This window comes from Aquarana catesbeiana, linkage group LG12, assembly GCF_042186555.1.
Source record: "Aquarana catesbeiana isolate 2022-GZ linkage group LG12, ASM4218655v1, whole genome shotgun sequence".
NCBI lineage: Eukaryota > Metazoa > Chordata > Amphibia > Anura > Ranidae > Aquarana > Aquarana catesbeiana.
The window spans coordinates 225,758,688-225,771,963 of record NC_133335.1 but is presented as its reverse complement, the minus strand read 5'-3'; the positions used below and the strand labels follow the sequence as shown (position 1 = coordinate 225,771,963).

The following is a 13,276-nucleotide window of genomic DNA, read 5'->3' as shown; positions in this document are numbered from 1 at the left end:
ACGTCACCGCGTTCAGAATGATCGGATTTTCCGACAACTTTGTGTGACCGTGTGTATGCAAGACAAGTTTGAGCCAACATCCGTCCTAGGATTTTGTTGCCGGAATGTCCGATCAATGTCAGACCGTGTGTACGGGGCATTAGTGTTTGTGTGTGAAGTGCAGCTACGTATACCCATCCAGCGGTATTCTTTAAAATGGTTTGTAAAAAAAAAAAAAAAAACAGAAAAAAAAATTATATAATATAATAATAAAACAAAATAATGAAACAAAATAACGAGAGAATTATGTGGCATTTACTGGTCGGCTCTTCCTCTTCCACATCATCGTCAAAGGCGTAGTTCCGCAGGAATTCGGCAAAAGCTCCATTTTGCTTCATCAGTTCCTGATAGGATCCCGTTTCGGACACCCTCCCGTCCACAATGACCACAATGTGATCGACTTGTGGCAGGAAACTGATACCGTGAGTGACCAGGACCCGAGTCTGCGAGCGACAAACACCAGGAAATTTATGTCAAATTACTAAACATTTGAATTTGGCTCCAAAATAGTCTTATAGCTAATGATAGAAAAAGAGAAAGCAGTTTCTAAGTGTGGCCCCTGGGCCATGCATCCTTGGGCAGCTGCCCAGTTGGCCAATACGGTAATCACAGATCAGAAAGACATGTCTTAATTTGTACTCGCCTTCCCTCGCAGCAGTCCATCAGGTCCAATGACATTGTCAAAGATGTGCTTAGCGACGTGAGCGTCCACGGCAGAGAGGGGGTCATCCAAAAGATAGACATCGGAATTGCTGTAGACAGCCCGAGCCAAGCTGACTCTCTGCTTCTGGCCCCCGGACAGGTTAATACCCTGCAATGTTAGAGGGAGGAAAATATTTTCAGCGGGGAGCAGTAATGCCAAACCAGGAGATAGATGAGCAATGTTAGTGATTTGGCAGTGGTGCGTCTATCACAAGATTGGCTGAACAGGAGTCTGAATAGTCTGTTGGTAGGTGAACAGTAAACATTTATGTATTCCAACTTTGCATTTGGCTATTTGCCTGATGTTCAGTTTTAGGCTTCATTTAGATGTTAGATTGGGGTAGGGGAGGGCGGTAAAAATGTGCGGTTGAGCTGTGTTTTTGCCGTTCGCCCCTTAAGCTGCAATAGGCAGCATATGGGGGTGTTTACATGGCACGGTCACAATGCTGCTCTTTGTGTGAGTAGCAAAGCCTACCCAACATGTAGCGATCGGTGGGAGGCAAGCCCCCCGAACATGACAAATTCAGGCGGTTGTGGCGTTTGTGTGCAAAAATGGGGTTAAAGCAGACAGTGAGGAGGCATCACATCACTTTCTTTTTGTTGTTTTTACACATTTTATACTAAATACTCACTATTTTATAACAACTGTATACTAAAAATACGTTACCTATTAAACCTGCCAGAAATATAGTCTGAGCTAAAAAATTTCTGTGCTGACTCCTATCAATTATATTGTTCCTGGCTATCTGTGTGTGTACAACAGAACACCTCTCCTCAATTTTATGGAGAAGAGAAGGTGGAGTTCTGTTGTCCTATACACTTCCTATTCTAGGGAAACAACCCTCTTCCTCTAGGTACAGTAGGTGAGCAATCTCACCTAAGATATGAAGTATGTTACTGGCAGGATAACCAGGTGAAAATAAAGGGGAAAAAAAAGCCTAAAAAAAAGGAAACTGAATGCAGCCACCACATCTTAGGAGCTGCAATATATAACATTTAAGTTCTTGGGATATGCTTTTATCATACGACTTTAGTTAAGGGGTTAGGTTAAGTTTTAGGGTTGGGAGTAGTTGATATTGTGACACAATTAAAGCTGAACTCCAGACATACCTTAGTTATGCACAGTTGTTCAGGCTCTACTCCTAGCATCTATTATAGCTGGTCCGCAATTTACATAGCAAGCAGGACTCCAGGCATCTCAAGCTATTGTAGGAAAACAGGTTCTTGGTCTTTGCAGACTTTATTTTAGCCTGTTGCTTCTAGTGTTGTCCCGTAGCAGAGTTTACCTTTCAGCTTGTGCGGCTGACCCTTTATCATCATTTAGTTAGTGTACTGGGAAACAGCACATGTAAGAGTAGGGGGTCATAGGGTGTGGGGGGTACACCTTTTTAACACTTGTTTTCAGTGTTGAGAGACCCGTGCTACCTGAAGACCACTGGGCGTTGGTTTCTCAACCCACAAATACAAAGTGCCATGAAAATCGGGCTCAATATTTTCTTTTCTTTCAAGACATTTTATTTTCTTGTACATTATTCCTCCTGCAAAAGTGAGCAGCTCATGACAGAGGAGATAAAATTACCTTCTCGCCAATCTCAGTCTGGTCTCCTCCTGGCAGCACCTCCAAGTCCGTGACCAGGGCACATGCTTCCAGAACCTTCTTGTAGTTGTTCTCACTATCTGGCCGGCCAAACAGAATGTTGTCCTTCAGGGTGGAATTCTGTATCCAGGCTTGCTGGGGGACGTATGCAACAGAACCCTAAAAACAAAAGGATACAAACAAGAAAATGATCAATGAGAACTATTAAGTCAGTAACTGTGCAAAGATGCCGAGACGCCAAATATCTGGCGTTCAGGACTGGGGTTGTAATGAGTGTCAAGGCTGGAGGAGGGGAAGAGCTTCTGATCTTTGTCCAAATATAAAGTACTAGGGAAGACATATATTTCCCTGACAAAAATGTGTCTTCTTCCAAGATCTGGATTATAATAAAACATTGGAAACAAATATAGACAAGAATCCTACCAACCCTGATGGAGACATCCCCTTCCAACTTCTCGGTTTCTCCAAGGAGAGCCGACACCAGAGAGGACTTTCCACAGCCGACGTGACCAACTATAGCAACCAGTGAGCCGGTGGGGACCAGTAAATTGATGCTGTGGAAGAGTCAAAGGATCAGAGTGAAAGTAATACACCAGAAATGACCAATGTCTTGCATATGTGTAATAACATAATCAGAAAAATACAACAAGCTTCTTTGCTGCCCTGGATTCTACGCTGAGGAGATAATCAGGAAGAGCTTAGAAAGTGTCTCCAAAAAATGTTTCATCATTGCTGCCCAAAGTAATGAAACTGTAGACCTATTGGACTTTTTTATGTCAACTAATATTCCAATGTTCCTCTGTCAAGGACTACCTACCATGCAGATGTGTCTCATACCCATCTAAGCTGCTTTGCCACCCTGAATTCTACACCAAGGGGATTATCAGGAAGAGCTTAAAGAGTGACTCTAAAAAATGTATCATCATTGGTGCCCAGGGGAAAGGTTCCCAAGTTAAAACAATTGTAGACCATCTGGGCCTTTTGAGACAACCAATGTCCCAACGTTCTTCCACCAAAAACGGTTTTCCACACAGATGTGTCCCATGTGTTAAGCTCTTCCTGAGACAAATCTACGTGAAAGGCGGTCCTGGATGGAGGAACACTGGAACATTGGGACATTGGTTGGCTTGTACAATAAAGGCAAGTAAAACTGTGTGGTGCTACAACCTCTATCAGAACACGCAGCACACTGCATGTTAGGGTACATGCCCCTGACAACATCAAACACATGACGAAATGTGTAGGAAGGTGTCTAAGGTGACCTCATCACGCATAGCAGCCGCTGGCTGGAAGGATCGAGTGTGGGATCGATTTATGCTGCAGTCTTTTGTGACATGCTGGTATCAATTTTATTTGATGTGAGTGCACAGATTTATTTTTAATAAAACACATTTTATTTCTTTTTCTGCACTATGAGGCTTGGTCTGTTCTTGTACTTCTTTATTGCATGAGCCGAGTAGGACGGGAACATGCCTTTCCTTGACATTATTGGGCTTAATCACTCAAGTGCTTATGGCCACTCTTTAAATAGGAGGGCCATGGATGTCTGGTAAGCATTTCATGTTTTTTGTCCTTGAGCTGCCATGGGGAGAGCTCTGAGAGCTGATTGGAGGGAAGGGACCCTCTCCGCTTCAGACAGGAACAGAGCTGGGGCTGTCAGCCCCAGGCTGTGTGCTGGAGGTCCCTCCCATGTCACAATTTTTCTCTTGGTGTCAGGAAAACGTGTCAGAAATGACTCATGCTGATAGCAGAGGAAGGGAACAGCAGACAGAAATGACACTTTCTGCTCCTAATTGAGAAAAAGTAAACACTATAGAGGGATATGCTTTGTTCATATTTCATTGTCTGAGGGTTACAATTGGCAAACTGGATAAAACAGGGGTTTGTATTTTTCCGGTCTCTGTACGGTTGATTCTAGACACGTGCAGTTCGTTTAGTTTTGAATTGAAATTCGGATGAATATTTTGTAATTGGAAATTCGGATGTATTCGATTTTCCGAATTTAATTACTTTTCTAACCGAATTTGAATAGTTTTCAAATCGAATTTGAATTTCTGAAGAGAATAAAATAGACTAGAAAATAAAGGAATAAAATAGAAAATAATAGAATAGAATAAAATAGAATAGAATAGAATAGAGTAAAACAGAACAGAATAAAAAATAATAGAGTAGAAAAAATAGAATAGAGAAAAAGGGATAGAATATAAAATAAAAGAATAGGAGTAAAACAAAACAAAATAGAATAGAAAATAAAAGAACAGAATAAAAAGATTAGAAAGAGAATAGAATAGAAACAAAAAACAGAGTAGAATAACATAGAAAGAATATAAGCATCTTCTGAAATTTTAATTTCAAATAGAATAGATTTAAATTCAAAACTAAAAGAATAGAATTTACAAGAATAGAATAGAGAAAAAAAAAACAATAGAATAGAAAGAATATAATCTGTCAAATTTCAAATAGAATAAATTAGAATAGAAAAGAATAGAATAGAACAAACAATAGAAAAGAATAGGATAGAAAAAATATAACAATATAACTTTGAATAGAATAGAATATAATAGAAAATAGAAGAATAGAATAGAACAGAATAGAAAGAATATACCCATCTTCCAAAAATCAAATCTTGAATAGAATACATTCATTTTCAAATGGCATTTGATTCAAATAGAATTTGAATGGAGCTCAATTCAAATTTGAATGCACGTCGAAAAATTTGAATCGATTCTAATAAATGAAACGAATTCTGAAAACAAAATTAACTAAATTAATTTATGTAAATACCCGAATCAAAACAAAACTAAACAATTTTTTGTGTCTAGTTGATTTACTAAAACTGGAGAGTGCAAAATCTGGTGCAGCTGTGCATGGCAGCCAATCCGCTTCCAGTTTTTTTTTTTTGTCAAAGCTTAATTGAACAAGCTGAAGTTAGAAGCCGATTGGCTGCCATGTAGAGCTGCACCAGATTTTGCACCCTCCAGTTTTAGTAAATCAACCACACTTTGTGTGTAATAAGGAAAGTGAAGCAGAAACTGAGCACCTACTATGAGGCTACCGGGAGCAACAACACCCAGAAAGGCCAGGAGTCATAGGTAATGGGTTCAGGAAGTCATATCTGCCTTATACACATACTCCTCCATCCTCATTATTTCCTACACACTGCCTGGATACTCTATTATAGACACGGGGCTGAACTATAGTCATTGTGTTCTGGTAATGATCTTCTTCCTTCTGATGTCACAAGGATTCTAAGAAAGGAAGCAGAAGATGAGAGTCCACGAGCACATTATTCTGTTCTGGACCTGGAAATCATTACAAAGGTTCAAAAAGCACACAAATTGGCCACAGTTATAATATTACATAAACAAGGAAAAGAAAGAAGATGCATTTGTGTAATTTCTATGATTATTAATATTCTTACTTATCTAGAACCGGTTCGCTGCTTCTCGCCCAGCTGAATGTCCCATTGTGCACCGTGATGGCATTTCCTGGCAATGACACAAAGAAAAGCTAGTTTGCTTTGACTGCATTTCCTTTGTTATTTTGGCTTATAAATCAGTGTTAATTTTGTCAACTAAAACATTTTAGTCGGCTAAATGAATACTATTTTAGTCGACTAAAATACAACTAAAACAACTGAGATGACTAAAATACAACTAAAACAACTGAGATGACTAAAATACAACTAAACCTAAAATGGCATTTCAGTCACAAGACTAAAATGGGACTAAAACTAAAATGCAATTTTAGTCAAAAGACGAAGACTAAAACTAAATTAAAATTTGACTTAGAAATCAACACTGGTCCGTAGTGCATGTTCATACCTCAATAGCTTAAATAATAACATATGAGATTTTTCACTCCAGCAGTACATAATGAGTTTGGAAATTGTAGAGAAATGCTCACTAATGCATTACAATTTAATTTGCTCCCATTAGATTTTAGACGACTAAAATTAGTTTTAGTCGACTAAAATGTCCTGGAGATTTAGTCGACTAAATACGACTAAAACTAAAACAATTGCCGAAGACTAAAATGGGACTAAAACTAAAATGCCATTTTAGTCCTAAGACTAAGACTAAAACTAAATTGAAATCTGCTGCCAAAATTAACACTGTTATAAATAAAAAGGTATAAATTCCTTTGCTTGTAATGTGCAGAGCCAACACTAGGTGGTGCAAAAATCATTCCAATGTAATTTTTCTTACTGGATTGACTCTATAGCAGGGGTTTCCAAACTTTCTAAACAAAGGGCCAGTTTACTGTCCTTAAAGCGGAGTTCCACCCAAAAGTGGAACTTCCGCTCATCTGTCTCCCCCCCCCCAGTGCCTGTTTTTGACAGGTACCCTGTCCTCACTTCCACCAGAGCTCGCCGCAGCGAGGTACTTTAGAGGTCCGGCACAAGCCCCCCCCCCCCGCTGGGCCTGTAAGAGAGCGCAGCCACGCTTGGTACATGCGCAGTAGAGACTCAGCCATGAAGTCGCAATGCTTCACTGTCGGTTCCCTTACAGGCAATGGCGGCGGCAGCACCCTACAGCTGATGTTAGCATCAGCTGCGGTGCCAAAATCAGCTGCGGTGCCAACATCAGCTGCGGTGCCAACATCGCTGGACTCCAGGACAGGTAAGTGTCCTAATATTAAAAGTCAGCAGCTACAGTATGTGTAGCTGCTGGCTTTTAATTTTTTGAAAGGGTGGGCGGAAAACTACGCTTTAAAGTATAACTAAAGGCAAAACTTTTTTATTTCGTTTTGGATAGAGTGGAGAGGGATTAGAACACCTGCCAGTTTTTATTGCTGTCTGGTTCCCTGTTAAGGAGATTCATCCTCTCTATTTGTCATGTTTACCATCATCATCGAAAGGGAAAGTAAAAGAAATTACCCAATGTTTGGGTTGTCCCCAGAAAAGTAATAGAGGGGAAATCTTCCAACGGGGACACTAGTTCTGGTGACCTGGGGGTCCTGGGGGTCCCCAAGAAATTCCCTTGATTTACAGGGATTTATCTTCAGTGGGACACGGATGGCAAAAAAAAAAAAATCTGACAGGGGTTGTAACCCTCCCTTGCTCTGTCCAAAATAAAAAAAAAAAGTTTTGCCTATAGTTTAAGACTTTAGGGGGCCAGACTGTGGCTAGTGAAGTCGAAAATGCCTTGGCGTCAATGGGAGTAAACAATGCCCATCTTTGGTATCAGGGGAAGGAATAGTTCCCCATCATTGGTGTCAATAGAAGGAATAGTGCCCCATCATTGGTGTCAGTGGAAGAAATAGTGCCCCATCACTGGTGTCAGTAGAAGGAATAGTGCCCCATCATTGTTGTCAGTGGGAGGAATAGTGCCCCATCATTGGTGTCAGTAGACAGAATAGTGTCCCATCAATGGCATCAGTGGAAGGAATAGTGTCCCATGATTGGTGTTCAGTGGCTCTCCAGTTGATGTCCTACTAATATCACCCCACTGATAACACATTGTACTTCCCACTCTATCATAGGACGGCTTGCCCTTTGAGGTGCAGGAAACAAGATAACTTACCAGGAAGAGTCTTATCCTTGTTCACGGCATCGGGGTCCAGCTCATCATTGGCCAGGAAATTCTGAATTCTTTTTATGGAGACGCTAGCCTGCGGCAGAATATAAAACGAGCGATGTTCATAATAGTTAGTGAGCAGGCCATGGACGTTTCATGACTGCTGGTTATAGATGTGGGGAGGAGCAGACCCTTTAGTGGTTGTCAGAAGCAGAGGTAATTGGTGGATTGAATCATTTCAGCATTTAATATTTGGCACCATTTCATCCAAGAGACCTGTGACTGGGGTTGGTTGGAAATGTTTTACCACTACATGGACATGTATGCTCAGGTGAAGCTGGTTTGCATGCTCATGCTTGTATTGCATGATGGGAAATTAATGGGTGCACATCCATTCATCATCCAAAATCCAGGCTAAGACCCCTTTCAGACATAAGTGGGCTAATACAATGTATTAGCCCACTTAGGTCAATTCGTTTCAAATGGCAACTGACTAAAAACTGGACCTGCAGAGTTCGTACTGGGTCAAGGTCCCCAAGATGAAAGCCAAAGCTCACCCCCCTCCCATGTACTGTGAACTACTTAGTTTGCAAGTCCTGCCCTTTTTTGCACCCAATTCCAGCTGCTGAAGTACCCAGTTCTTTCCCCTATTGCCTGCCCATTGGCCCAGCCCAGGGCTGTATTTTGTACCATGCAGCACTGATCCACCTAAATGAATTTAGTGAATACCTGTATGGGTGCTACACCAAAGGAGGTAGAGTCCAGAATATTTTATTACTAGATCAACAAGATAAGAAAGCCAGTATGTTTTGGGGGTTCACAAAATCCTTCATTAGGGTTATATGCTATGTCCTTCAAGAATGTTTGGACTAGAAGGTTTGAGAGTGTTAGTAGATTTCACATCCAATGGTGCTTCACGCTGTATCACCCACTGATGGTAATTGTTATAGTCAGGGCTCAGGCTCGAAGACCAATAGCTATAGCAGTAGAGAGGCTCCCACTGACCAGCTTTATAAGTACACAAACAAGTTACCTTGGTGGATGATGTGAGCTCACCTGGGGTTCGGAGTTCAAGCATCAACCAGCATTCACCAGAGCCTAAGATGGTGGAGATGGGTTTTGCTATGTGTTAGTAGCAGGTTGCGGTTTTTAGGATCGCCTCCCCAGGAGGTGAGCAAGCCAGGATCCAGTAGCAGGTAGGGATCAAGCAGAAGCATAGTCAGTAAACAAGCCAATGGTAGGTAACAAGTGGTTGCAGGTTGGGATCAAGCAGAAGCATAGTTGAGGAACAAGCCAAAGGTCGGTAACAAGTGAAATTGAAGAGGGCAACAGCAGGTGCGCAAAGGAGCAAGATAGTGGCTGGCGAGAGCACAATAATCTGGCAAACAGGAAGTGCAAAGGTGTGGTTAAAATACGAAGTTCATGGGAGGAGCAAAGAGTTCAAGGTTCACAAGGTAAAAGGCAAGATTACTCAAGTGTTCAGACAGGATGTTGTCCGGCATCTCAACTGGCTCAGCAAGGAGAGCTATTGCTGGACACAGCAGAGGTTGTGGGTTCAGATCTTGGTCCTAACACTAATATTGGATGTGAAAATCAGGAAATCAGGATCTCTGGTGAATATTGGTTAGTGCTTAGACCCCCACCGCGGGTGAACCCACATCATCCGCCAAGGTGTACTTATCCAGATAGAGAGTGGGAGCCTCTCTACCACTATAACTACTGGTCTCCAAGCCTGACCCCTGACTGTAACAATTAGCACCAGTGGGTGATACAGCGTGAAGCACCATTGGATGTGAATTATACAAACACTCTCAAACCTTAGAGTCCAAACATTCCTGAAGGCCTTAACATACCAGCCCTGATAAAGGGGGATTTTGTGAACCACCAAAACACGTCATCTTATCTTATCTTGCTCATCTCCTAATAAATTATTCTGCACTTGATCTTCATTGGCGTTGCACCCTTTCTGTTATCTTCTGGATTTCCCTCAGCACTTCCTCTTTCATTTGTTTTTTGATAGAAACAACCTGATAGTAGCAATTCAGCCCAACTAATAATTTGTTCATGCACATGATTGGACACTCAAAATAGGAGATCCTAGCACCTCTTATATATGTACTCGATCTAAATGAATGGAACCACATTGCACCGTAAAAACTGTTGTGTGTTACTGCGCATTGCTGTATCACATGGTAAAATGCATACAATCCCAGGTACTCCACTCTAGGCTTATATATATGGATATATCCCCACTCCGCCGACAGCAGGATGCCAGCTCCAAGCAGTAGATGACCAGCTGAAAATTGAAGTACAAGAGGTAGAAATGGAGCCTGTTCAACTTTTAAGAGTCCAAGATGAGTTTATCTATTCAATACAGGAAATGGGCTCATCCGCTTATGCATTTCACTCCATCAGTAGCTTAGTCAGAGTCAAACTTGAGTGGTTCTATTTATACCTCTTGTACTAAAAACATACAGTGGGGACGGAAAGTATTCAGACCCCCTTAAATTTTTCACTCTTTGTTATATTGCAGCCATTTGCTAAAATCATTTAAGTTCATTTTTTTCCTCATTAATGTACACACAGCACCCCATATTGACAGAAAAACACGGAATTCTTGACAATTTGCAGATTTATTAAAAAAGAAAAACTGAAATATCACATGGTCCTAAGTATTCAGACCGTTTGCTCAGTATTTAGTAGAAGCTCCCTTTTGATCTAATACAGAGTCTTTTTGGGAAAGATGCAATAAGTTTTTTTACACCTGGATTTGGGGATCCTCTGCCATTCCTCCTTGCAGATCCTCTCCAGTTCTCTCAGGTTGGATGGTAAACGTTGGTGGACAGCCATTTTTAGGTCTCTCCAGAGATGCTCAATTGGGTTTAAGTCAGGGCTCTGGCTGGGCCATTCAAGAACAGTCATGGAGTTGTTGTGAAGCCACTTCTTCGTTATTCTAGCTGTGTGCTTAGGGTCATTGTCTTGTTGGAAGGTAAACCTTCGGCCCAGTCTGAGGTCCTGAGCACTCTGGAGAAGGTTTTCATCCAGGATATGTCTGTACTTGGCCTCATTCATCTTTCCCTCGATTGCAACCAGTCGTCCTGTCCCTGCAGCTGAAAAACACCCCCACAGCATGATGCTGCCACCACCATGCTTCACTGTTGGGACTGTATTGGACAGGTGATGAGCAGTGCCTGGTTTTCTCCACACATACTGCTTAGAATTGAGGCCAAAAAGTTCTATCTTGGTCTCATCAGACCAGAGAATCTTATTTCTCATCATCCTGGAGTCCTTCAGGTGTTTTTTTTAGAAAACTCCATGCGGGCTTTCATGTGTCTTGCACTGAGGAGAGGCTTCCGTCGGGCCACTCTGCCATAAAGCCCCAACTGGTGGAGGGCTGCAGTGATGGTTGACTTTCTACAACTTTCTTCCATCTCCCGACTGCATCTCTGAAGCTCAGCCACAGTGATCTTTGGGTTCTTCTTTACCTCTCTCACCAAGGCTCTTCTCCCCCGATAGCTCAGTTTGGCCGGACAGCCAGCTCTAGAAAGGGTTCTGGTCGTCCCAAACGTCTTCCATTTAAGGATTATGGAGGCCACTGTGCTCTTAGGAACCTTAAAGTGGAGTTCCACCCACTTTTACAACTCTTCAGCATCCCTCACTAAACTGTGCACTGTAAACGAATTGGATATTTTTTTATTTTTTTTCTCAGCACCTACTGCATATCTGCTGTATTCATTTTTCACTTCCTCCTCCCTGGCCGCGGGCCATCGCATCATTTCCTGTTTGCAATGCCTTCTGGGAAGGGGCGGCAACTTCCTCTAACACTGCCGTTGCTATGGAAACCTGACCTGAAACCTATTACACTGCTTGCGCTGCACTGAGCATGTGCGAGATTTGCAAGGATGAGATCCAGGAAGAAATACAGTCTGGCTTCAGATGCCCAGACTTAAGATGGCCACGGTCTGCTGTAAGTTTATAAAATAACAAACTACTGCTATAAACTAACAAAACAGACCTTAGTTTACAGACTAACTTTTTTTTTTTTTTTTGAAAATCTTTTTTATTGTATTTTTGGACAAACAAACAAAGAAAAATAAAGATAACAAAATCTTACATAAAAATTAACATCAGTGCTTAACAGTTGTTTGTATGCTGAATAAGTTTCAAGTCATTTATGACTTCATGTACATTTTAGTCGGAGTGCTGCAAGGCATCTAGGATTATTGGTGTCTCTTTCCCCTTTTTTAAAGTTTGTTATATCTTAGTCATGTATTGTATCCTCCACTCTCCTTCCTAGGCACAACTGGATATGTTTTTTAGTATGATTATATGTTCACCTTATTCATTATTCTCTTTCTTCAGCCTTCAAGCCGTAGTTGGTTCAGCAAGCCAAGCACGCCAAATTTTGTCATATTTCTGGGGACACCCTCTATTTATATATGTGTCTTTGTATAATGGAAGACTCTCATTAACGAGACGCCTCCATTGGGCTAAGGAAGGTACCGTAGGTTTTTTCCAGTGCATAGCAATGTTTTTTCAGGCATAAAAGAGCAGCAGCCCAATTAAGGTTCTTTTTGCCACTGTTGGCACCAACGTCCCCACCAGGCCCAGAAGACACACCTCCATCGTCGCCGGCGTCGTGACCGAGGCCACCAGATTAATCATATCTAGCACCTCGGTCCAATACCGCCGAACGATAGGGCAGGTCCAAAAAATATGTGTAAAGTCTCCCGGTGAGGCGTGACACCTCCAGCACTCCGCCGAGTGTTCAGGTTTCATTTTATGAAGTCTATATGGTGTAAAGTATGCTCTATGCACTATTTTAAATTGCACTAGTCTGTCTCTTAATGAAACCAGGGAGCTGAAGGGGAAATCCCACACATCATCCCAGTCATCGTTGTCCAGTGTTGGAATGTCCCTTTGCCAGCGGGACCACAGTTTGTCCATGGGTTGGAGAGACACAAATATCAGGTGTTCATAAAGATGAGAGGTTGGTTTTTCGGCGCATCTAGTGCGGAGTGTCTTTTCCAACCCGGACTGGACAACCACGCAGGAGGACCGCGGGTATTGTGCGGTAAAAGCATGAGAAAGTTGCAGGTAACGGAATATGTAATAATTTGGTATATTATACATCTGTGAAAGTTGGGACAGCGGGATCAGCGTGTTGTTTGAAATTATCTGAGATATTAGTTTGACACCGTATTTGGTCCAAGCATATGGGTTAAGCATTTTATAAAAGTGGGGAATATTCGGGTTCAGCCAAATTGGAGCGTTGGGTGAGACTTCATTGTGCCCGTATTTTTCTATCGCCAGTCCTGTCCTCCATGCACGTAAAGTGGTATGCATGGAGGGGGTCAAGGAATATGGGGCCTTAGGTCCTCTGTAGACCAGTAATTTAAGTGCTTCCAATGACCCCATA

At 41.9% G+C, this 13,276-nt stretch overlaps 1 protein-coding gene across 1 annotated transcript in view; it reads right to left on the bottom strand.

The window, feature by feature from the left end:
• The window catches only part of ABCC3 (ATP binding cassette subfamily C member 3), a 124,107-nt gene that overhangs the window by 28,475 nt on the left and 82,356 nt on the right, over positions 1-13,276 (bottom strand). The window contains exons 14-19 of the mRNA XM_073606799.1: positions 7,864-7,951; positions 5,760-5,826; positions 2,766-2,892; positions 2,321-2,497; positions 683-850; positions 299-482 (exon numbers count right to left, since the gene is read on the bottom strand). Of these exons, the coding sequence (XP_073462900.1) occupies positions 299-482; positions 683-850; positions 2,321-2,497; positions 2,766-2,892; positions 5,760-5,826; positions 7,864-7,951 (811 nt within the window). The remainder of the gene's footprint in view (positions 1-298; positions 483-682; positions 851-2,320; positions 2,498-2,765; positions 2,893-5,759; positions 5,827-7,863; positions 7,952-13,276) is intronic.